Source organism: Bos grunniens, chromosome 1 (genome assembly GCF_055505025.1).
Source record: "Bos grunniens cultivar Pamir isolate PY7600 chromosome 1, Bosgru_T2T1.0, whole genome shotgun sequence".
NCBI lineage: Eukaryota > Metazoa > Chordata > Mammalia > Artiodactyla > Bovidae > Bos > Bos grunniens.
The window spans coordinates 22,374,142-22,400,235 of record NC_141165.1 but is presented as its reverse complement, the minus strand read 5'-3'; the positions used below and the strand labels follow the sequence as shown (position 1 = coordinate 22,400,235).

General features: G+C 39.1%; 1 protein-coding gene, 1 long non-coding RNA gene and 1 pseudogene across 7 annotated transcripts in view; 1 reads left to right on the top strand and 2 right to left on the bottom strand.

The window, feature by feature from the left end:
* RYK (receptor like tyrosine kinase) overlaps nucleotides 1-22,848 on the top strand; it is a 109,790-nt gene extending 86,942 nt beyond the window's left edge. For 5 of the 6 annotated variants that reach the window (XM_086316136.1, XM_086316137.1, XM_086316132.1 and 2 more), the window contains 2 exons: nucleotides 20,779-20,915; nucleotides 22,424-22,848. In XM_086316136.1, the coding sequence (XP_086172262.1) occupies nucleotides 20,779-20,915; nucleotides 22,424-22,535 (249 nt within the window). In that variant the 3' untranslated portion in view covers nucleotides 22,536-22,848. Of the gene's footprint in view, nucleotides 1-20,657; nucleotides 20,916-22,423 lie in introns of all 6 variants that reach the window. The other variant, XR_015132245.1, reaches the window with a different exon arrangement.
* LOC147379118 (geranylgeranyl transferase type-1 subunit beta pseudogene) lies at nucleotides 1,769-4,284 on the bottom strand (annotated as a pseudogene).
* A 326-nt stretch (nucleotides 22,849-23,174) lies between the features above and the next one.
* Nucleotides 23,175-26,094, bottom strand: part of LOC147379116 (uncharacterized) — a 54,817-nt gene continuing 51,897 nt past the window's right edge. The window contains exon 2 of the long non-coding RNA XR_015132252.1: nucleotides 23,175-25,951. This is a non-coding gene — a long non-coding RNA (uncharacterized LOC147379116). The remainder of the gene's footprint in view (nucleotides 25,952-26,094) is intronic.

Here is a 26,094-nt window from a genome sequence, read left to right as displayed (position 1 = left end):
GTAAGCTGTTAACTTCTTTTGAAGATTTGTGTACATTTTTAATATGATACAATTTTGTACTGAAGAATTTTTTTAAAAAAGATAACCTACAGTACATATAGTTAATTTGCCTCACAGAATTTAGAGATACAGTATAAACATTTAAGAACCACAGCAGAGTCCACTGTGGTTCAAACTTGAATGGAGATTTTCTTGAACCTAGTAGAGAGGTTACTGGTTCAAGACCAGATTCCAGAGTGACATCAGCACAAGATTCTGTTGTAAGACTCTACTTCTTTAAAAAAGAGCACACTTGGTTATGTTGTTACTCAGTTGCTAACTCATGTCCAACTCTTCTGCGACCCTTTGGACTGTTGCCCACCAGGCTTCTCTGTCCATGGGATTTCCCAGGCAAGAATACTGGAGTGGGTTATCGTTTCCTTCTCCAACAGATCTGCCCAACCTGGGAATTGAAAGTGCATCTCTTGCAATGGCAGGTGGATTCCTTACCACTGAGCCACCAGGGAAGCCCTACACTTGGTTATACATGGCTTTTAGCCTTGAGCTACAGTTATGCTACAAATCCTTCCTACCCTCCCAATCGAAGCTAGTCATGTGGAGATGTGTACCTTCTCTGAGCACTGTTCCCCAATCAGAGTTAGTCATGTGGAGATGTGTACATTCTCTGAGCACTGTTCCCCAATCAGAGTTAGTCATGTGGAGATGTGTACATTCTCTGAGCACTGTTCCCCAGTCAAAGTGAATCATGTAGAGATGTGTACCTTCTCTGAGCACTGTTCCCCAGAGTTAGTCATGTGGAGATGTGTACATTCTCTGAGAACTGTTTCCCAGTCAAAGTTAGTCATGTGGAGATGTGTACATTCTCTGAGCACTGTTCCCCAAACAGAGTTAGTCATGTGGAGATGTGTACATTCTCTGAGCACTGTTCCCCAGAGTTAGTCATGTGGAGATGTGTACATTCTCTGAGAACTGTTTCCCAGTCAAAGTTAGTCATGTGGAGATGTGTACATTCTCTGAGCACTGTTCCCCAAACAGAGTTAGTCATGTGGAGATGTGTACATTCTCTGAGAACTGTTTCCCAAAGTTAGTCATGTGGAGATGTGTACATTCTCTGAGCACTGTTTCCCAATCAGAGTTAGTCATGTGGAGATGTGTACATTCTCTGAGCACTGTTCCCCAGAGTTAGTCATGTGGAGATGTGTACATTCTCTGAGAACTGTTTCCCAGTCAAAGTTAGTCATGTGGAGATGTGTACATTCTCTGAGCACTGTTCCCCAAACAGAGTTAGTCATGTGGAGATGTGTACATTCTCTGAGAACTGTTTCCCAGTCAAAGTTAGTCATGTGGAGATGTGTACATTCTCTGAGCACTGTTCCCCAAACAGAGTTAGTCATGTGGAGATGTGTACATTCTCTGAGAACTGTTTCCCAAAGTTAGTCATGTGGAGATGTGTACATTCTCTGAGCACTGTTTCCCAATCAGAGTTAATCATGTGGAGATGTGTACATTCTCTGAGCACTGTTCCCCAAACAGAGTTAGTCATGTGGAGATGTGTACATTCTCTGAGAACTGTTTCCCAATCAAAGTTAGTCATGTGGAGATGTGTACATTGTCTGAGCGCTGTTCCCCAATCAGAGTTAATCATGTGGAGGTGTGTACATTCTCTGAGCACTGTTTCACAAAGTTAGTCATGTGGAAATGTGTACATTCTCTGAGCAGTTTCCCAATCAAAGTTAGTCATGTGGAGATGTGTACATTCTCTGAGCAATTTCCCAATCAAAGTTAGTCAAGTGGAGATGTGTACATTCTCTGAGCACTGTTCAGACAGTCCTTGGTTTTCTAGCTCTGATGGAGATCTCAAAGGCGCTCAGAAGTCCGTGTGCTTACATTCAGACCAGGATGAACTTTATGAATGCCACTTTCCTCCATTAGTGACAGGCCACAGATTCCAAAGTGTACATGCAAAGCATCTAAATGATTATCTGGCCACTTGACAAATCCCCCTATGAGTCAATCTTGAGTTGATGAGATGTAATTTTTGTTTACCTCAAAGTTAGAATACTGGAAATTTAGAGTTGAGTTGCTCCCACTCAAAAAAAAAAAAAGGTATCTTTTGGCTTATTAGGTCTTTCATGATAACCATTTTGTTGTCTCATTATACACCACCTCTTCATGCTGTTCAGTGCTATTTCTGGAAAAGCTTCTAGTTTACCCATCAGGCACAGTGATGCAGTGCCACAAAAAGTTGACCCTCCATGAGATTTAAGTCCGGCTCCCTGTGCAAGCTCATTGCATAGGACATACTTTCAGTATAGTTGATGGCTTTTTTCATATCCATGCCAGACCAGTTGTTGAGTATATGGCAAATACAAGAAGCACAGTTAAGTTCAGTTACTCAGTTGTGTCTGACACTTTGTGACCTCATGGACTACAGCACACCAGGCCTCCCTGTCCGTCACCATCTCCTGGAGTTTGCTCAAACTCATGTCCATCGAGTCAGTGATGCCATCCAACCATGTCATCCTCTGTTGTCTCCTTCTCCTCCTGCCTTCAGTCTTTCCCAGCATCAGAGTCTTTTCCAGTGAGTCAGTTCTTCATATCAGGTAGCCAAAGTAATGGAGCTTCAGCTTCAGCATCAGTTCTTCCAATGAATATTAAGGTTTGATTTCTTTTAGAATTGACTGATTTGATCTCCTTACAGTCCAAGAAACTTGCAAGAGCCTTCTCCAACAGTCCAAAAGCATCAATGCTTTGGTACTCAGCTTTCTTTATAGTCCAACTCTCATATCTGTACATAACTACTGGAAAAACCATACCTTTGACTTATACAGACCTTTGTCAGCAAAGAAATGTCTCTGCTTTTCAATATACTGTCTAGGCTTGTCATACCTTTTCTTCCAAAGAGCAAGTGTCTTTTAATTTCATGGCTGTAGTCACCATCTGCAGTGATTTTGGAGCCCAAGAAAATAAAGTCTCTCACTGTTTCCATTGTTTCCCCATGTATTTGCCATGAAGTGATAGGACCAGAAACCATGATTTTAGTTTTTTGAATGTTGAGTTTTAAGCCAGCTTTTTCACTCTTCTCTTTCACTTTCATCAAGAGGCTTTTTAGTTCCTCTTCACTTTCTGCCATTAGGGTGGCATCATCTGCGTATCTGAGGTTATTGATATTTCTTCCTGCAATCTTGATTCCACCTTCTGCTTCATCCAGCCTGGCATTTCGCATGGTATACTCTGCATATAAGTTAAATAAGCAGGATGACAATATTCAGCCTTGATGTACTCCTTTCACAATTTTGAACCAGCGCATTGTTCCATGTCTGGTTCTAACTGTTGCTTCTTGACCTGCATACAGATTTCTCAGGAGGCAGGTAAGGTGGTCTGGTATTCCCTTCTCTTTAATAATTTTCCACAGTTTGTGGTGGTCCACACAGTCGAAGGCTTTGGTGTAGTCAGTGAAGCAGATATAGATGTTTTTCTGGAACTCTCTTGCTTTTTCTATGATTCAACAGATGTTGACAATTTGATCTCTGGTTTCTCTGCCTTTTCTAAATCCAGCTTGAACACCTGGAAGTTTTCGGTTCACGTATTGTTGAAGCCTGGGTATACAAATTACATGTCATTTTTACTGCCTTCAGGTAAAAACTTTCATCTTTTAGCTGAAGTTCTCTAACCTGCTAAGCAAGCATCTTTATTTACTTGGCTTAAGTCAATCTCCAAGAGTAACTAGGAATGAAAGATCAATGTAGGTCATTGCTATGTGGCTACTATCGTGAGGGTGAACTGTTCAAGGATTCTTTGATGGATTGAATGAATACCCAGATACGAAGAGCCTCAGAAACCACAGTGATTTAGATTTGATGTGTCTTCTGTGGGAAAGACCTGCAGGGAGTAAATCCGGTCAATTATATCATCCCTGTTCACCACATGCAAGGAGTCCAACGTTTCAAGCATGGAGAGCAAAAATGCAATATTTTTGCATTTTTGCAACAACAAAATGCAAACTATTGAAAAAATGCAATAGTCAGTTGCTCACCTCAGCCCCTGCACCTTACCTCATAGGAACGTGGATGACCACAGGCTGGCAGGGAGTAGAGACAGTGCCAGGTGGGTGGCTGTGCAGCCCCCCTGAGGGTGCTGCCTGGCTCCACAGCACCTTTCCACAGGACCAGCCTATGTTGCACACTCACTGTGGCCACCAGTTACCTCCTGCAGGCAACGCTGGAAGAACTGCACGTGTTGGTCCCATAGGAGATGCAGCCGCTCATCCTCCATGGCTGCCATGCTGCTGCCAGTAAAGCTTTTTTAAAGTAACACAATGCTATAGATACATATTTCAGCTGTGGTTAGTTGGAAAGGGGTTAAAAATATGTCTGAAAAATTAAACTTGGTAGAATATTATAACTTCAAAAATTGGATATTCAAAAAGGTATATATTAATAAAACCTATACCTTGAAAACAGCATAGTGTTAGTTTTGGAAATTTGTGAAAATTGTTTAGTTAATGTCTATGAAAATTGAGTTAACTCAAGCCTCCACTTCCAGGAATGTTACTTCATGTTATTTTGATCTTCAGAGTGAACTCTTAAAAGAACTGGTAAAGAGAGATCCAAACTCCTTTCCTGTGGTTTTCAGAACTTCCTGTCCCTTATCTTCTTGTTTTATCTGTTGTTGTTGTTCAGTCCCCCAGTTGTGTCCCACTCTTTGTAACCCCATGAATTGCAGCATGCCAGGCTTCCCTGTCCTCTGCCTCCCAGAGTTTGCTCAAACTTGTGTCCATTGAGTCGATGAGGCCATCCAGTCATCTCATTTTCTGTCAGCCCTTCTCCTTCTGCCCTCAGTCTTCCCCAGCATCAAGGTCTTTGCCTGTGAGTCCGCTCTTTGCATCAGGTAGCCATAGTATTGAAGGTTTAGCTTCAGCATCAGTCCTTCCAATGAATGTTCAGGGTTGACCTTTTTTAGGATTGACCGGTTTGATCTTGTTGCTGTCCAAGGGACTCTCAAGAGTCTTCTCCAGCACCACAGTTTGAAAGCATCAATTCTTTGGCACTCAGCCTTCTTTATGGTCCAACTCTCACATCTGTACATGACTACTAGAAAAACCATAGGTTTGACTATATGCACCTTTGTTGGCAAAATGATATCTCTCTTTTTAAATATGCTGTTTAGGTTTGTTGTACTTTTTCTTCCCAGGAGCAAGTGTCTTTTAATTTCTTGGCTGTAGTCACCATCCACAGTGATTTGGACCCCAAGAAAGTAAAGTCTGTCACTGTTTCTATTTTTTCCCCATCTATTTGCTATGAAATGATGGGACCAGAGGCCATGATCTTCATTTTTTGAATGTTGACTTTTAAGCCAGCTTTTACACTCTGCTCTTTCACCCTTATCCAGAGGCTCTTTAGTTCCTCTTCACTTTCTGCCATTAGGGTGATGTCATCTGCATATCTGAAGGTGAAGGTGAAAGCTGCTCAGTCATGTGTGACCCCATGGACTGTAGCCTGCATATCTCCTCTGTCCATGGAATTCTCCAGGCCAGAATACTGGAGGTGGTAGTCATTCCCTTCTCCAGGGGATCTTCCCAACCCAGGGATGGAACCCAGGTCTCCCACATCACAGGTGAACTCTTTCCTCTTTACCATCTGAGCCACCAGGGAAGCCCAGCATATCTGAGGTTATTGATATTTCTTCTGGCAGTCTTGATTCCAGCTTGTGATTCATCTAACCTGGCATTTCTCATGATGTATTCTGCATATAAGTTAAATAAGCAGGGTGACAGTATATAGCCTTGACGTACTCCTTTCCCAACTTGGAAGCAGTCTGTTATTCCATGTCTGGTTCTAACTGTTGCTTCTTGACTTGCATACGGGTTTCTCAGGAGGCAGGTAAGGTGGTCTGGTATTCCCATCTGTTTAGAATTTTCCACAGTTTTTTGTGATCCACACAAAGTTGTTAGTCAATGAAACACAAGTAGATAGTTTTCTGGAATTCCCTTGTTTTTCCTATGATCCACCAGATGTTGGCAATTTGATTTCTGGTTCCTCTACCTTTTCTAAATCCAGCTTATACATCTGGAAGGTCTCAGTTCATATACTGATGAAGCTTGGCTTGAATGATTTTGAGCATTACCTTGCTAGCCTGTGAAATGAGCCCTATAATGTGGAAGTTTGAACATTCTTTGACATTGTCCTTCGTTGGGATTGTAGTGAAAACTGAACTTTTCCAGGTTGTCACTGCTGAGTTTTCCAAATCTGCTGGCATATTGATCTTTGAACAGTACTTCTGTGTATTCTTTCCATCTCTTCTTGATCTCTTCTACTTCTATTAGGTCTTTACTGTTGCTGTCCTTTATTGTGCCCATCTTTGGATGAAATGTTCCTGTGATATTTCCAATTTTCTTGAAGAGATCCGTTGTTTTCCTCTATTTCTTTGCATTGTTCACTGAAGAAGGCCTTCTTGTCTTTCCTTGCTGTTTTCTGGAACTCTGCATTTAGTTGTGTATACCTTACCCTTTCTCCCTTGCTTTCAATTCTCTCCTTTCTTCAGCTATTTGTAAAGCCTCCTTTGAAAGGCTTTCCAAATTTGGAAAACCCAGTAGTGGCCACAGAACTGAAAAGGTCCATCCTCATCCCAGTTCCCAAGAAGGGCAGTACTAAAGAATGTTTAAACCTCTGGATGGTTTCACTCATCTCCCATGCCAGTAAGGTTATGCTCAGAATGCTGCATGCTAGGCTTCAGCATTATGTGAACTGAGAACTTCCAGATGTCTAAGTTGGGTTTAGATAAGGCAGAGGGACCAGGTGTCAAGATTGCCTACATTGGCTGAATCATAGAGAAAGCAAGGGAATTCCTGAATAACATCTACTTCTTGTTTCATCAACTACGCTAAAAGCCTTTGACTGTGTGGATCATAGCAAACTGTAGAAAACTCTTAAAGAGATAGGAATACCAGATCATCTTACCTTTCTCCTGAGAAACCTGTATGCCAGACAAGAAGCAACAGTTAGAGAACCTTGTATGGGACAACTGGTTGAGGATTGAGAAAGGAGTACAAGACTGTTTATTGTTACCCTGTTTATTTAACTTGTACACAGAGCACATTCTGAGAAATGCCAAACTGGATGAGTTACAAACTGGAATCAAGTTTGCCAGGAGAAATACCAACAACCTCAGATATACCGATTCTAATGGTTAGAAAGCAAAGAGGATCTGAAGAGCCTCTTGGTGAAAGTGAAAGAGGAGAGTGAAAGAGCTGGCTTAAACCTCAGTATTAAAAAGCTAAGATCACGGCATCCAGTCCCATCACTCATGGCAAATAGAAGGGGGAAAAGGCAGAATTGGTGACAGATTTCCTCTTCTTGGGCTTTAAAATCACTGCATATGGTGAGTGAAGTGAAGTTCAGTTGTTCAGTCGTGTCTGACTCTTGGCAACCCCGTGGACTGTCGCCTGCTAGGTTCCTCCGTCCATGGAATTTTCCAGGCAAGAATACTGGAGTGGGCTGCCATTTCCTTCTCCGGGGGATCTTCTCAACCCAGGGATCAAACCTGGGTCTCCCGCGTGTGGTGAACGCAGTCATGAAATTAGATGATGACTGCTTCTTGGCAGGAAAGCTATGACAAGCCTAGACAGCATGTTAAAAAGCAAAGACATCACTTTGCCGAAAACATCCATATAGTCAAGGCTCTGGTCTTTCTAGTAGTCACGTACAGTTGTGAGAGCTGGACCATAAAGAAGGCTCAGCACCGAAGAATTGATGCTTTCAAACTGTGGTGCGGTAGAAGACTCTTGAGAGTCCCTTGAACTGCAAGGAGATCAAACCAGTCAATCCTAAAGGAAATCAGCCCTGAATGTTCATTAGAAGGACTGATGCTGAAGCTGAAGCTCCAATACTTTGGCCACCTGATGCGAAGAGCTGACTCATTGGAAAAGACCCTGATGCTGGGAAAGATTGAAGGCAGAAGGACAAGAGGGCGACAGTGGATGAGATGGCTGGATGGCATCACCAATGCAATGGACATGAACTGGGGCAAACTCCAGAAGATGGTGAGGGATAAGGAAGCCTGGCATGCTGCAGTCTTTGGGGACATGACTTGACAGCTGAATAACATTCGGATTATCTACTTCTTGACTGAGCTTTGAGAATTCTTATCTTCCAAAGAATTTGTCCATTTCATCCAAGTGTCTAAACTTACTGAGAAAAAGTTCATAATATTCTCTTACTGCTTAACACCTGTAAGAACCTTTAATGATATCACCTTTCTCATTCATTATATTGTTAATTTATAACATTTATTTCCTTTAATCTGGCAAAAGATTTATCATTAATGATATTCTCAGAGTTAAGAATTGTTTTCACTAATTTTTCTGTTTCATGTTTCATTGACTTCCATCTAATCTTCATTATTTCCTTTCACCAACTTACTTGGAGTTTAATTTTTTCTTTTTCTAGTTTTTTAAGGTGAAAATGAAAGTCACTAATTTAAGACTTTTCTTCTTTTCTAATATTTATGTTTAATAGTATACATGCAGCATCCCACAAATTTTGAAATGTGTTTTTATTTTCATTCAGTTCTAAGTACTTTGTAATTTTCCTTTTGATTACTTCTTTGACATGTGAGCTATTTGGATGACATGTATTTTTTAGTTTCTAAATATTTGAAGATTTTCTAGATTTCTGTTTTTGATTTCTAAATTTAATTCTGTTGTGTTCACAAAACCCTACTTTGCATGAATTAAATCCTTTAAATTTATTGACTTCATCATGGTCAAGAAAATGGTCCACCTTAGTAGTAAATATTCCATGTGGACCTGAAAATACACATTCTTTTGTTGTTGGATGGAATGTTCTATAATTGTTAGTTAGATCGAGATGGTCGATACTGTCTTTCAAATCTATACTGATTTTCTGTTTTATCAATTACTGCAAAAAGGGCATGGGGATATGTTCAATGATCCTTTTAAAGGATTTAAGCAATGAAAAAAAAAGTTGCACATATTTACCCATGCAGTTACCATGTCTGGTACTCTTTGTTCCTCTGTTAGAGCCATATTTCCATTTGACATTATTGGTTCCTATCGGACTTCCTTTACCATTTCTTACAGTGTGTATCTGCTTGTGATAAATTCTTTCAGCTTTTTTATTTCTGGAAAAGTCTTTATTTCTCCATTTTTTGAAAGATATTTTAGCTGGGTATTTTTCATACAGTAGATGTTGAAGATTTTTAAAGATGTTGCTTCACTGTCTTCCCCCTTGAATGACTTCCTTTGAGAAAGTATCTTGGTTCCTCTGTATATTAGCATTGTGTTTTCTGGCAGCTTTTAAGATTTTCTGTTTATCAGTAGTTTTGAACAATTTGATATATTCCGTAAATTTATTCATGCTTGTAGTGTTTGAGGTTTGTTGAGCTCTTAGATCTGTTGCTTTATAATTTTAATCAAATTTGGAAACATTTCAGTTGCTATTTCTTCATCATTCTTTCTGTCCACTGTCCCCTGCCCCATATCTCCACTGCATGCTTTTAAGGACCCCACTTACAAATATATTCAGCAACCTAAAGTTGTCCCACAGGTCAATGAGAGATCCTTCTTTAAGAATTTTCCGTATCTTCTCTGTCCTATCTCTTGCTCTAATCCCATCTCAGACGAGGTATACCTCCTCCTATGCCAAACTATACCTTTATCTGGACTTCTGGGCCCATTCACCTATCATTGCTTGGACCTCTCTTCAAGTAATCATATGTCCAGTTTCTTTGTCTCTATTGCTTCCTTGCCTAAAACCAGAACAAAGTCAATAAAAGAAAACACAATAAAACCTCTCTTTCTCTTACCAGCCCATTAAGGTACAATCCTTCCACCCTTCCTCATAACTGAACTTCTTCAAAGTGTAATCTGCTTATTGTCTCCACTTTCTCATCCCCACAGGGCCATGACAATCGTATCTATCTTTATTGATTTACTAAACCTGCTTGTTTAAAAGCCCCCAATGATTTCTTCATCCTTTCTGACCATTGCAGGTATGTTTAGAGACTAGAATCTCCTTGAAATTATTTCCCTCCTTGGTTTCTGAGACACAGCATTCTCTGGATTCTCTTCTTAATTTTCTGCTTTATTTCACTGTTCATCTTTCCTTTCTCACTAACTAAAAGTCAACATTCCCTATGTTCTTCTCTTGGCTTTCTTTTCTTTGTATTTGCTTCTTTATACCTCTGAGAACCATAAGCTCTCTGTTTATTCAATCACCACTTTCATGAAGCTGATGTCCAATTTATAATATCCTGCTTCTGTGTCTTTCTAGAAGTCCAGACCTACACTCCACCCATCAGTATCTTGAACTCAACATGCCCCATAGCAAATCAATCATGTTTTCTCCCAAAACCAGACAGTCTACTTGTTGTCCTCAATTGAGTTGCATCTTCACAATACAAATATTATACTGACATTTTCAGAAACATGGGCCCTGGGTACAAAAGCACAGTAGATATCTATGCAATGTATCTAATAGTTAAGAGGGACACCTTAGGCCACAGAGGTCAATTAATAAATCATTTACTCATAAATAACAACTGTAGTCGAGGGAGTAGATGGAATCTCTGAAGGGAAGTCTGACAAAGGGAGTGATACAAAGAGAAAGAGGAAGATTCAACATGGAAATAGAGGGTAGAAGAGGACAGTGTGAGGCCCTCTGAGATCCTTTTATAGAGTCAACTATGCGGCTCTCCAAGGATAAGACTAACACTGCTGGGTGTGAGTGATCTTAAAATAAATGCCCCAAAAGGCACATGCCCATGTGTGTGCACAAACACATGTTATCAACTTCAATCCTGTAAATATGGAATACCTGCTAAAGGAGAATAATTAAAACAGAGTTCCCCCACTGCCAGTGTAGGTGATGGAATTCCAGCAGAGCTATTTAAAATCCTAAAAGATGATAATCTGAATACCCCATATCTATTTAAAAGTTGATTTTTTTTTTTTTTTTAGGCCACGCCGTGTGGCTTGCACTGTCTTGAACCTAGGCCCTCAACAGTGAAAGCTCAAGAGTCCTACCCACTAGATTGCTAGGGAATTTCCCCAAAATTTAATTTTTAGCTAAAAGCCTGCCCCAAAAGAAAACTTTAGGTTTGTATTAAACTGCGGCAGTGGTGAATGCCTTGAAATGTTTAAGGAAGAAATAATACAAATTCTATACAATTTCCTTCAGAAAGTTGAGAGAATACTTTCTATTCATGCTGGGGCTTCCCTTGTCACTCAGCTGGTAAAGAATCCACCTGCACTGCGGGAGACCTGGGTTTGATCCTTGGGTTGGGAACATCCCCTGGAGAAGGGAAAGGGTACCCACTCCAGTATTCTGGCCTGGAGAATTCCATGGACTGTATAGTCCATGAGGTCACAAAGAGTTGGACACGACTGAGCAACACTAATAACTCATTCTCTGACTTCAGCAATACCTTGAAACATCACCGAAGAAGACTACATATCATTATCATGGTCACAAATGTAAAAAATTGAAAGTTTAGACTCCATAAGTATATTTTAAAATAATATTATGACCACATAGACTTTATCCCAAGAATACAAGCTTTTTTATCGTTTGAAAAGCAGTGCAATATACCATATTAACATACTAAAAAAGAAAAACACATGATCATCTCAGTAGATGCAGAAAAAGTATTAGAAAAAAAATCCAAAATTCATTTCTAATAAAAATTTCTAGCCGTCTAGGAATAGACACAGAAATTCCTCAGTCTGGTAAAGGGCATCTACGCAAAACAAAACACTATAGCTATTACTGTACTTAATGCTTAAAGGCTGAATTCGTTTTACCTAATACCAGGAACAAGACAAGGACACCTACTCTCATCAGTATTGTTCTCAAGGTTCTAGCCGGTGTACTGAGGCAAGAAAAGGAAACGAAAGGCAAGAAAAAACTGGATAGAAAAAGTAACTTTATTTGTGGACAACTTAATTGTCTATGAAGAAAATTGAGTAAATGAGTTTAGAAAAATTTAGAAAAATGAGTTTAGAAAAATACAAGATCAGTGTTCAAAAATCAGTTGTATTTCTATATACTAATAAAAATCAGATATTAGGGTTTTTTGGGAAAAAAATAGCATAATGTATGAAATTCTTAGAAATATGACAAAAATTGGGAAAGATTTTTATGATGAACACTAGGAAACATTGTTGAGAGAAATTAACACCCTACATAAATGGAATGCTGTACCTTGTTTTTTGGCCAGAAAACTCAATATTGAGATGTTCTCCAAGTTGATCTATAGATTCAACACATTTTCAAAGAAAATATTTGCAGACTTTAAATGTTTTCTGTAGAAGTTGATAAGATTGATATGAAAAGATAACTTCACTTCATAAAACACTTTGAAAAAAGGACATTATGGGTTTGATTTCAAATTACAGTAATCAGAACAGTTGTATTGGCACTGATAGGTAGTTCAGTGGAGTAGAATAGAGTGTCTAAAACTTGACCTACATATGTATGGACAGTTAATTTGCAACAGAAGTGCTAAGGCAAGTCAGTGAAGAAAGGATTATCTTTTAAGTAAATGGTCCTAGAGCAACTGGATATCCAGCTACTAGGAAAAAAAAAATGAACCTCAATTAATAACTTATTCCATGTTCGAAAGTTACCCCAAAGTAAATCACAGACCTAAGTGCATGACCTAAAACTATAAAACTCCTAGAAGAGAACAGTAGAAGAAAATCTTTGGGGCTTTACATTAAGCAAAGATTTCTTAGGTAAGACACCAAGTAAAGATCTGTAAAAGAACAAATTAGACTTTATAAAAATTTGAAACTTGTTCTCTTTGAAATTGTGTTGAGAGAATGAGAAGACAAGTCACACTTAGAATATGTTTGCAAATCGTATATCTATGGTAAAGGACAAATTTGCAGAATATATAAAGAACTCTAGAAATTCAGTACAGGCATTCCCTACTTTTCAGAAGTTTGCTTTATGTGACTTTGCTTTTACAAAAGACCTTTGTTAGTATACTGATTTTCACAAACCAAGAGAAATCCAAAGAGGATTTTGGTTTTACAAAAAAAGGTAAAAATCAAAGTAGCTTTCAAGTGTTTTGCAGCAGTGATTATAGAGGCATCTCTCACCCTAACTACCGTAACCAAGAGTGGCCTTGCCAAGCTTCTTACCCAGGCACTACACTTAGCATATCAGCATCTAGCCACCATAGCTTTTAACTGTGTTTGTGAACATCTGTGATTTATCTTGATTTATATTGTGTATGTGCCAGTGGTTAAGATTCTGTGCTTCCAGTGCAGGGGTTTTGGGTTTGATCCCTGATTGGGGAACTAAGATCTCACATGCTGGCTGGAGGACCAAATAAGTAAATATAAAAGGAAAAAAAAGCAACTCAATGTAAAAAAAAAAAGGAGGGGAGCAAAATATCTAAACAGATGCTTCACCGGTGAAGATACATAGATGACAAATAAGCATACGAAAATATGATTAACATCATTAGTCATTAGGAAAATGCAAACTAAAACTACAATGAAATACTATTATACACCCGTTAACTGTGGCTAGCATTGAAGACCAAAGTGTTTGCAAAGATATGGAAAAATGGTAGCTCTCTTACACTGCTGATGGGAATGTAATATGGTCCATTCACTTTGGAAGGCAGTTTGGCAGTTACTTAAAAAATTAAACATAAACATACCACATCTAGTCATTTTGCTCCTAGGTAAATGAAAGCATGTGTCCTTGCCAATACTTGTACATAGATGTCCATAGCAGCTTTGTTTTTGTAGCTAAACCAGGAAATAATCCAAATGTCTATCAACAGGTAAAAACAGCTATATTCATATCCTATTCAACAATGAAAAGTTGATACATGCAACATCATGAATGAATCTCAGAATTGTTATTCTGAGTGAAAGAAGCTAGGAAAGGTGTACAGTTTGAATAATTCCATTTATGTAAAATTCTGTAGTCCTTGGGTCAAGAAGATCACCTGGAGGAGGGCATGACAACCGACTCCAGTATTCTTGCCTGAAGAATCCCATGGACAGAGGAGCCTGGCAGGCTACAGTCCATAGGGTTGCAAAGAGTTGGACACTACTAAAGTGACTTAGCATGCACGCAGTAGAAAATGCAAACAAATATTAATGACAGGAAGCAGATTAATTGTTATTTGGAAATAGTAGGGGTGGTGGTAGAGAGGACTAGGGGAAAAGGATTAGAGCTGTAAGAATCTTTTGGAAGTGATGGATTTGTTTATTGTCTTGATTATGGGACTTGTTTCAGAGGTATATACATGTGGGAGACTATAGCAAATCAGTTTATTATATGTTGGCCATACTACAGTAAAAATAAAAACTGTCATCTGTCTTTGCTGTCTGACCATCACTGCTACCTCATCTGAGACTATTTCCTAAATTTGCAGGATCTTTAGACCCAGCTAGGTCTAAAGATAGATGGGTCTAAATATCTGTTAAAAATGTTGACTTCTAGGCCTCCAAACTATTAAGATGGGGCTGGGGAATCTGTATTTTTAACAAACACTCCAGGTGACTCTTCTTAGTACTCAAGCTTGGAAAGCACTTGTCCCAGATTAAATTAATGCTACTTTGGTCATCTGAACCTATTTCCATATATGAAAAAAGGATGTTAAGTTTCTAGTGTTAACAGATTTTTTAGCCATAGAACACTTGATGATGCTCTACTGTGGTCAGATGAGATCATTCAGAATTGGACAAATTTTTTTTCTCATCATATATAATATATTGAGATCAGCCTTGCATTATAAATACCTGAAGTAACAAAGTGAAAATCTCTGAATAGTCCCAGCATTAGTAAACATTCCATCAAAGAGTAAAAAAGAATTTTATTTATATACCTGTTGACAAGTCACATCAGTGTGTTAGTGAACATCACATGTTATTAGTGAAAAAAGGTATTTTATATCTTTTGTGTATTAAGCTATAAAATAACACAAGTTGGAGAAGAGGATTAAGAGAAATAGAAGAACATTGTTACTCTCTACATGTTCCTTAAATGGACATAGCAATACATTTTACATAAAACTCTGGGAAAAACAGCCTGACCTTCTTACTGTGCCCTTTCCAACAACATCAAACAAGTGAAAATTATAGAATGTCTGTCTAAATTTAAAATAGTTCAGTTGTCAGAAGACTTGAGAGAACAAGTTTTCCACAAATCGTCCTTGTGCTATTTGGTCTTGATTTTTTTTAAAAAGAGGGTTGGTGAGCCAACATGTAATTAATCAGTTTTTGTGTTGTTGTTAGCTTCTAAGGAAATGAAACTGCAACTTTCCATTTGGCTTTATTGTTCTTTTTTGGTGTTTATTAGTGCTGCAATTTGTAATACAGGAACCGTAGATGGTGCTTAGTGATAATGTGGACAAAACAATGTGACAAAAGTACTTTTTAAAAGTCAGCTTATACATGTTATACTGTTATGATACTTGTGTACACTCCAGGTCACAGATACCACCAGCATTACTGTTTTAGAGTCAGAAGTTGTTAGAACTTCTTTTGTCAGTGGATGGGGTTACTGAAGTGGCAGCATCCACTTCTTACCAATTCTCATTGTTTCTTCCTCCAAGATTGTTTGGATTGATTATTCCTTCCCCACAGCTGCTGCCCCAATGAGTGAATAACAGATCCGTCTCATCTTGTAAAGGCTCTGCTCCATCTGTGTAGTGAACTACTTGCCCTGTGGAAATAGGACACTACTTTAAAAATTAATCATTGCATTGACTAATTACTGTCATTATTAAGAGTTTATATAAAGTTTCAGTTCAGTTCAGTTCAGTTGCTCAGTCGTGTCTGACTCTTTGCGACCCCATGAACCACAGCACACAGGCCTCCCTGTCCATCACCAACTCCCGGAGTTCACTCAAACTCATGTCCATCGAGTCGGTGATGCCATCCAACCATCTCATCCTCCGTCGTCCCCTTCTCCTCCTGCCGTCAATCTTTCCCAGCATCAGAGTCTTTTCCAATGAGTCAGCTCTTCGCATCAGGTGGCCAAAGTACTGGAGTTTCAGCTTCAACGTCAGTCCTTCCAATGAACACCCAGGACTGATCTCCTTTAAGATGGACTGGTTGGATCTCCTTGCAGTGCAAGGGACTCTCAAGAGTCTTCTCCAACACCACAGTTCAAAAGCATCAATTCTTTGGCGCTCAGCTTTCTTCACAGTCCAACTTTCACATCCATACATGACCACTGGAAAAACCATAGTGTTGACTAGATGGACCTTTGTTGGCAAAGTAATGTCTCTGCTTTTTAATATGCTGTCTAGGTTGGTCATAACTTGCCTTCCAAGGAGTAAGCATCTTTTAATTTCATGGCTGCAATCACCATCTGCAGTGATTTTGGAGCCCAGAAAAATAAAGTCAGACATTGTTTCCACTGTTTCCCCATGTATTTGCCATATAAAGTTTAAAGGTAGAAAATACCTGTGTGTAAGCAGGTACTTTCTTTTAACTTTATTAATTTGAAATCATTTTTCCATTTTTAAGCAGAATAGAATATTACTCTTAAACTGGTAAGTTTATGGAAATTTCAATAGACTCTGTCTCTGTGGAGATTTTAAAAATACAGACCCATCTGCATCTGATCCTGTTCTTTTCCCTCCTCCCAAAGTATAGACCTCAAGGATGGCCATGCTCTACCTAGTGGTAATAATTAATGAAAAAGATATTAAGTTCCGAAAAGTTTAACACTTTGGTTTGGTTATTTAGGATAACTCTGGTCTAAAAAAGAATTGAGAAGTGTTTCATCCTCCCCTGTTTTCTGAAAGAGTTTGTATATGATGGTGCTGTGGTTTCTGTTGTGTTCCCCCAAAAGATACATGGAAGCTCTTAACCCCTTTATCTCAAAAAGTGACTTTTTGGAATTGTTAGAGATAAAATGTTGAAATGAAGTCATAATTAAGGTAAACCTTAATCCAGTATGACTGATGTTATTATAAGAAGAGACACTGGCCTGCAAAGGGAGAATGATATGTGAAATAGAGGTAGAAATTGAAGTACTACAGCAGCAAACTGAGGAACACTTAAGGATTGCTGGCAAACCACCAGATGCGAGGAAGAGGCAAGGAAGGATTCACCCCTATAGGCTTCAGAGGGAGAATAGCCCTGCTAACACCCTGATTTTGGACTTCTAGCCTCCAGAGCTGTGAGATAAATACCATTGTTCAAGTTACCTGGTTTGTGGTGCTTTTTATGGCATCCCTAGCAAACGACTTCACTTTCACTTCTCACTTTCATGCATTGGAGAAGGAAATGACAACCCACTCTGGTGTTCTTGCCTGGAGAATCCCAGGGATGGGGGAGCCTGTTGGGCTGCCGTCTATGGGGTCGCACAGAGTCAGACACGACTGAAGCGACTTAGCAGCAGTAGCAGCAGCAGCAAACGAATAATAGGCTTGTATTATTCTTTTCTTTCAAGCTTAATAGAACTCACCCAGTGAAATTGTTTGGATATAGAGTTTTCTTTGTGGAAACATTTTAAATTGTGAATTCAGTTTCTCTAAAAAACATTACTGAGCTATATATATTTTCTTTTTTGGTGTCTGTTTTGGTAATTTGTGTTTATCAAGGAATTTGTTCATTTAATCTAAGTTGTTGACTTTATTGGCATAAAGTTGAGCTACTTGTAATATTTTTTAATGTCTGTAGGGTCTGTAATGATGTTTCCTTTTTTATTCCTGATTTTGGTTGTCTTTTTGTTTTCTTTGGTCAGTCTAGCTTAGGGTTTCCTCACTTGGGGGCAATTTTGTACCCTCTGTCCTGGGGGTTTGGGCATTTGGCAGTCTCTGGAGGCATTTTCAGTTATCACTACTTGGGGCATCTAGTGGCTGAAGGCCAGGGATGCTGCTGAACTAAACATCCTGCCATGCACAAGGCAGCCTCTAGCAACAGAAATTCAGTCACTCCATGACGTCAGTAGTGCTGAGGTTAAGAAACCTGTTCTAGGATTTACAGTGTACACATCCTGCTTTCAAATATTATGCCACTTCATATTTAATATAAGCAGCTTACAATACATTGTTTACACTCATCGCTACCCATCCTTTATGCTGTTCTCGACATACATTTTATTAGGTTGATGCAAACATAATTGTGGTTTTGGACCATGAATTTTAAATCATTATAACTAGACTCAAACACATCTTTATTAATCAAAATAGGAAGCATTACAATCAACACATTTTTGCCAGTGAGAAATAAGTTTGTTTATTCCTGTAATGTAAAAATCCATTCTTTGGGATTCAGCAAACTCTCAGGAAAGCATTTTCTGCCTCCTCCTGGTTATGGAAGCATTTTCCCTGCAAAAAGTTGTAGAGATGCTTGAAGAAGTGGTAGTTGGTTGGTGAGAGGTCAGGTGAATATGGCAAATGAGGCAAAACTTTGTAGCCTAATTCGTTCAACTTTTGAAGCATTGATGGTGTGACGTGAGGTCTGGCGTTGTCATGGAGAAGAATTGGGCCCTTTATGTTGACCAATGCCAGCAGCAGGCATTGCAGTTTTTGGTGCATCTCATTGATTTGCTGAGCATGCTTCTCAGATGTAATGGTTTTGCTGGGATTCAGAAAGCTGTAGTGGATCAAACAGGCAGCAGACCAGCAAACAATGTCTGTGACCTTTTGGTGCAAGTTTGGCTTTGAGAAGTGCTTTGGAGCTTCTTAGTCCAACCACTGAGTTGATCGTCGCTGGTTCTTGTCTAAAATCCACTTTATATTGCATGTCACAATCTAATCGAGAAATAGTTCATTGTTGCATAGAGGAAGAGAAGATGACACCTCAAAATGACAATTATTTTGATTTTTGGTCAGCTCACAAGGTACCCACTTAACAAGTTTTCCACCTTTCCAATTTACTTCAAATACCAAATAACTGTAGAATGGTCCATGTTGAGTTCTTCAGCAGCTTCTCATGTAGTTGTCAACTGACGATGACCAGCCACTACACTTCTCATTTTCAAGCCTCTCGTCTCCTTTGCAAAACTTCTTGAACCACTTCTTCACTGCACATTTGTTAGCAGTTCCTGGGCCAATTGTGGTGTTGATGTTGCGAGTTATCTCTACCGCTCTACCGCTTTACAACCCATTTTGAACTTGGATAAGAAAACTACTCGAATTTGCTTTTTATCTAACATCATTTCCCTAGTCTAAAATAAATATGAAACAGCAAGTAATAAGTCATTAGCAAAAAAAATAAATGTACATTAAAATGATGTATAACGTAACGACATTTATTTAACAGTGTATTCCAGTATCAAATGGTAAATTTCAACAATGCAAAAACCGCAGTTACTTTTGCATCAACCTAAAACTTCCATTTATATTATAAACCCCACAGTACATGGGATTTTGCTTTAAACAGTCTATTAAGGAAATTTTTAAATGAGGAAAAAATACCTAGTTCATATGTTTTCGGCATTCTTCATGCTTTGACTAGATCCAAATTCCCATTGGTGTTTTTTCTTTCCACATGAAGAACTATTCTCATGTGTCTCACAGTGTAGTTCTGCCAGTGACATATTCTCTCAGCTTTTTTTTGAAAACCTGTATTCTGTCTTCATGTTTCAAGTATATTTTTGCTTAGTATAGAATTCTTCGACAATTTAAAAATAATCTAAAAGATACCATTCTACTGTTTTCTTGTTTGTCTAGATTATAATAAAAAATAAAGCTATTGTTCACTAATACATCTTTAAAAAGTCTGTATACTTTAGAATATTTCTAGATTTTATTATTTTTTTAAAAATAGCTTAAAATTTAATGCATTGTGCTTAAATGTTTTAAACAGATCAGTTCTTGTGTTTTCCTCTCCTCTTTTTTCCTTTCCTTTTTTCCCCCCATCACTTATAAAAAGTGTATTTTGTGGCAAGTTATTTCTTTGAGCCTGTTTCCTCATCTGTAATGTCAGGCTACCAATGATGCTTATAGGTTTGTTGTGAAGGAAAAATGAAAAAATGAGAAAAAATGAAAAAAAGAAAGTCTAGAACTTGAAGGGATTCATAAACATGATAGCATGGTACACAGATATCATCCTCCTTATGCAGCTTCAGCTCCCCTGACCTCAAGGCTCACGCATAGTAGCAGATGAGTGGGTATCCCAGTCTGAGTCCTTCCCTGCCTCATGGCAGCAGCTGCATGTAGACATATTCCTGCCAGCACTCCCCACATTCCTGCCATCCTCCCCAGAAGCTGCAGCTGAACTGAGGAGCCCGGTTGGACCATGACTAAGCACTGTTGCCACTGCTTATGATTTCTGCTCCTACCAATAGTTTACGTGTTGATTTTAAATGAATCTGGTCTTTTACGCAAGCAAGGTTGAAAGATATTCTTTCCGGATACTAAAATTTCCTGAATTTCTGTTAATTTAAATTATTTGAATATAGTAAAAATCCATGACATTGTATTTTACACGATTTACATTTCCACTTATCAACTATGCAGGCTAGCCATGGTATTTAAAGTAACACATTTAAATATTAGGAAAATTTTAGAAATAATTAATGATTTTGAGTGGTGGGGCTTGTAATCAACAATAATTCTTTCCAGTGGTTCTAATTACTTTAGAATATACAATAATAATATATTCATATTAAAGGATGCATTCATTGAAGTGTTCTTTTCTGTTCAACAAGAGAATCTAACTGGATGTGTCAAGAGTTGATTGGTATTTTTTATCCGTACCTGGCCACAAGTAGCAGCATTCTGACAACTGTGTTAAATACCCCCTCATGGTGTTGCTGCCCTTCTTCTCAGTGGGCCTTTGGAGTGACGCTGTGGGAACTCATGACTCTGGGCCAGACACCCTACGTGGACATCGACCCGTTTGAGATGGCCGCATACTTGAAAGATGGTTACCGGATAGCCCAGCCAATCAACTGTCCTGATGAACTGTAAGTTTCTTTCTGGGCTTGAAGACATGGGTTAGATTCCATTTACAATGATTGGATGAAAGCAATAAGAACAGGTATCCATACTAATACAGAGACTACTCTTTTGAGAATCATGCCTATTTGGACTTGAATTATACTCCTGTAGAGAAACCGTAAGCTTTCCTGATGGCTCAGTGGTAAAGAATCCATCTGCAATGCAGGAGATGCGGGTTCAATCCTTCAGTGAGGAAGAGGAGGACATGATAACCCACTCCAGTATTCTTGCCTGAAAAATCCCGTAGACAGAGGAGCCTGGTGGGCTCCAGTCCAAAGGGTCAGAAAGAGTTGGACACAACTGAGTGAGCATACACACAGAGAAACCACAAAGTCAGCCAGACTCATTCACTCTTGAGTGCGTTTGACATTAGGACTTTTTTGTCTCATATTTGTAGTGATTAATCCAAGATACTCATTTGCATAGTGAGAAAACACTGAACATGCTGTTAGTTATTCAGACGCCCGGTCATGTCCAACTCTTTGCAACCCCATGGACTGCAGCGTGCCAGAACTCTTTGTCCTTCACCATCTCCTGAAGTTTGCCCAAGTTCACGTCCTTTGCATTGGTGATGCTGTCCCACCATCTCATCATCTGACGCCCTCTTCTGCTTCTATATAGAGCCTTTCCCTTTGCCATCTGGCCTTGCCAGCTGGTGTGAATTGATATACGTGTAAGGAAGAAATTCTGGTCTAGTGAGTGAAATACCTCCTGTCTCCCGCTTTTACCACATAGCTAGTCTTCCCATATAATGGGATCAGAGTGGGCAGGAGGCTCTTCAGGGGTGATGCAGTGCACACTGATTAAGTCTCAGTTCCAGAATCCCCTGAGGTTTTTATACTGTGGTGAGGGGGCAGCTTTGTACAGATTTTACTATAGATCCAGGATTCTTACAGCTTAGTTACAGCTTCCTCTTCCTCCAAGTTTTTTCTCTCACAACTTACATACAGTTGACCCTTGAACAGTGTGGGTTTGAGCTCTGCAGGTCCACTTCCATGTAGATCTTTTTTTCAGTGATAAATGTTGCAGTGTCACACAGCCTGTGGCTGGTTGAGTCTGTGGATGTGGAGGAACTGGGGATATGAATGGCTGACTATAAGTTATATGCAGATTTTTGACTTGTGCAGAGGGTCAGCTCCCCTCACCCCTGTGTTCTTCAAGAATCAACTGTGCAGGATAAAGCAGATTATTTTTTGACTGTGTTTTAAATAGTTACATAAAATCTCTACTTGCTAGTATATTTTGACATGTTTCAGAATTGAAATCCACATGTAATGTCCAGATAACTCATTTTTGCTCTGCGAAGAGATTGATTTTTAATATGTCTTCCTCTCCACACCCACATTTAGACTGAAAACGTAGCTGGTATCATATTGATCAAAAGGTTAAGAGTAACACCTTGTGGAAAAACCCAAACTTTTTGGCCAACCCAGTATATCGTCAATAGGCAAATTTTCTGGTTTTGTCACTGCAGGTTTGCCGTGATGGCTTGTTGCTGGGCCTTAGATCCGGAGGAGAGGCCCAAGTTCCAGCAGCTGGTCCAGTGTCTCACAGAGTTCCATGCAGCCCTGGGGGCCTATGTCTGACTCTGCTGTCACAGTCTCACAGCGTCAGGAGGAAGGTGCCTGCCGGGCCTGCTTGGAGCCAATCTTGGATGCCACATATGTCACGCAGCGCCACAGAAGCACATTTGTCTTCCAGAACACCGTGCCTTAGGAATGCTTTAGAATTTGAACTTTATACAGACTTAATGATACGGAATATTTTCTAGATATCACTTTTATTAGATTGAACTGAAAATGTGTAAATTTTTTGGCCAAATTTTTTTTGAAACATAGTTAACTTTGGACTAGGGTACATTGTTACAAAATAAATAAACAGTTTTTAAAATTGTTTAAACATGGATATTTGGAATAGCTATCTTAGTGCCAACTGCTTTTTATTTTTTTACTTCATCAATGTAGGTGATTCACCTTTAAAGTTTTTTGTTTGTTTGTTTTAATATCACCAGTCTTGGGAATGGTTTGTCTTCAAGATGCAGTACTTTTTCTTAGGAAAAGAAAAACACAAAAAGATGTTGGTTTGCCTTGTACAGGAAAAGCTAATGTTGGAGGAAGAAGACTTAAAGAAAAGCTAGAGAGGAAAAAAGAACAATACTTACTAGAAATAGAAACTGGCCTTTCATGGAAAATTGTTTCTTTTTTAATTTTTTTTTTAATGAAAAAGGGTTCTGCTTTCTTATTTTGGGGGAAGTAGGAACTGAGTTCATTGAAACATCTTAAATTTGGCAGAACCTAGCATTTCTGAGAACCAAGAGTGGGCTTGGGGGCAGGTCAACAGTAAACAATGGTGATTTTATTTATTTTTACTCTTTGGAAAAGGAGATAACAAAATTCCAGAAAGTGAAATCCTGTTTTTATAGTTAAGACTCCCTTTTCTTGCACCTAGAATAGTGCTATGCACAGAATGGGTGCTTGAGTTGTTGTGAGTTAAAAAATGTAAACAGGTAGATTTTGTGCTTATTTTCAAGGCTGACTTAAGTATAAAATGTTTTTTGTTTTTTTTTTAAAGAAAACACTTGAAAAATTAAAATATTTGTTTTATATTATGACAGTATTGAAAATGTTCTTCATAATGAATGATTGTTTGTGTCTGATAAGTCTCTGAACACACAACAGCTGGATACCCTGTTTCGTTTCATGCATGTCTCATTCAGGCTCCCAACACAAGTGCAGTTGACTGTACTCAGCCACCAGGTTCTAATAAAAAGTTGAGATTATTATTACAGGACAGTATTAAAATGCTAAAGCTTTTCTCCAGAGCCATTAAATTCAGGGTATATGTGTTTATGCTTGGCTATAGTTGACCTAAGGCAGAGGTGAATGGGCCTCTTCAGTGTTAATAGCTAGGCCTGCAGGTGCCTGCCTCTGCTCCCATCCTCACGAGAGAGAGTAGAGAGAGTACGTAGCAGGTGAAGGCTTTTGCTGTTGTTAAAAGGAGCTTTATGAATCAGCAGTTCATTTGGGAAAATAGCTCACATGATTTGTGCTCTGCTATAAGCAGCCAAAATCATGGTCTCTCCGTGTGCTTCTTTTTAATACTGGTTCTTCGGTTTTATGAAATACTCAGTCCCTTAAAGGGCCAGCTCTTTTAAAGCTCTTTGAACTTTGTAAGTCATAGAAGTTTGGGTTCACAACCTGCAATCTTAGAAGGCAGTCAGTCAATAAATATTTACAGCATTTACTGTATATTATTATGCACATGAAGTGAGTGGTTAAGCTCTGGCATCACTTCTAACATTCAGTGCCTGTTTTTAAGTGTTCGGGATAGTATGTTGTTTAGATATCACAGTTCGGTACACAAGATCAGTTCAGAGAAAAAAGTGCTGTCATTGACTTCTACCCTAAGTTGGCATGTAGTAAGAGGTGCTCTCAGTTTGCTTGGATGTGCAGTGCCTTTAACCGTATCTCTGTTTATAGGTTATTTTATGTATGTATATTTGTTTTAGAGGTGGTTTAAGACTTAGATAGGTTTTTCTTGCTGAACTGCTTGGAGTCATTGGCTTCAACGCAAACAGCAGTTATAAGATTTCCATGGCTGGTCTCGTTCCAGTGGTTTGTGGATATTACTGAATAGATTTTGTAGAAAATGTAATTTTTATAGGAAAGAAGCAAATTGGCAAAGCGCTGATGTGGTATAAGCTGACTCTAGTGACCAAGAGCGCTGTTACATTCTCTCCTTTCTTATAACAACCCCATTGTAAGAAAATTTTCTTTCTAAAAGTAAGGAAGTTTGGGTTATTCATTCAGTTTATATTTATTGAGAGCCCACTATACATCTGGCCTTCAAGATATGCAGGGAATAAGACTTTGATGTCCCTCCCATTTTAGGTATCACATACTGTTTAGAAGACTCAGATAATGAACATAAGCAAGTGCTGGGGTCCAGCCCCGGTGGATCCAGGGAATTCGAAGCGGGGACGGCATCGGCGAGGATCAGGAAACAATTGCTTAATTAAATGTTAATTAAGGATATAAAGAGTGGTTAAATAAGGATAGCTCAGCAGGAAAATTCAGTGGAGAAAAGAGGCCGAATAATTCAGCCAGAAGGTGAGGGAAAGAACGACATGGGGAGAGCAAGCTTTGGTGAATAAGGCCCGCACTTTATTTTTCAAAGTAGTTTTTATACCTTAAGTTATGCATAGAGGATAATTGGCGAAGGGGTAGAGTCATGCAGTAAACCAGGCTTTCTTCCTGCAAACTTATCATATGCAAAAGTTTAGGTGATTTGCATCATCTTCTGGCCCAGAGGCCTGTTAACATTTTAAGACCCTTTCTTCAGAAAACTTATTTTTCTCTAAAGGTGATTATTCAGGGGCCACCCTCCAAAAGCATTAGATAAATTTGCATTCCTATAGGGCAAAGGTGTGGTGGGCTATAACAAGAAAAAGAATTAACTCAAGGGTCCAAGGTTACAAACATTAAAGCTACTACTTACACCAATTATATTAATACACTGCCAGGGACACAGCAGGTAAGGGATATGGAAACTTAGCAGCAAACGTTGGCCCAACAAGTGAAAAACCCTTCACCAATACAATTTCTAATCTATCTTTTAACTGCTCAAAGGAATCTGTATTTAGACAGTTTAGAACATCTCATCCCTCTCATGGTTGAGAGGCTCTGAACAATCACATGTGGCTGGAAGAACCTATTCAGGAGAGAGATGGTGGTGGGGGACAGCCCCACGTAAAGTCAGAGGTGTAGGTGAGAGCACAAAGCAGAAAATAGGCAGACTCTGGTTTTGGGGGTAGGTGCTCGAGAATTTCCAGGGGGACTCCTGAGGCTCGATCCCGCCTTTGCATATGCTGGACCTCCTTCCTCATGAGCTTTGCCACGGGCGGAGTTCCTCACGCTGGCTTCCGGCATCTCCCCCTTTTTTATTTCTTAAAACAGCCAGAGGCAGCTCAGTTGTGAGCTTCTGAATGTTCTGTCGAAGAATCCTGACAATACAAGGAAGAATGATTATGAGAAGATTAGACAGAATGTTTTTTCCAGAAATAAAGTTAGAGAAGGTGTGAAAAAAGTCATTAGCTGCTCCAGCTGCGGTAAAATCCAGTCGAGAGTGTTCCAAGGTCTGTATTTG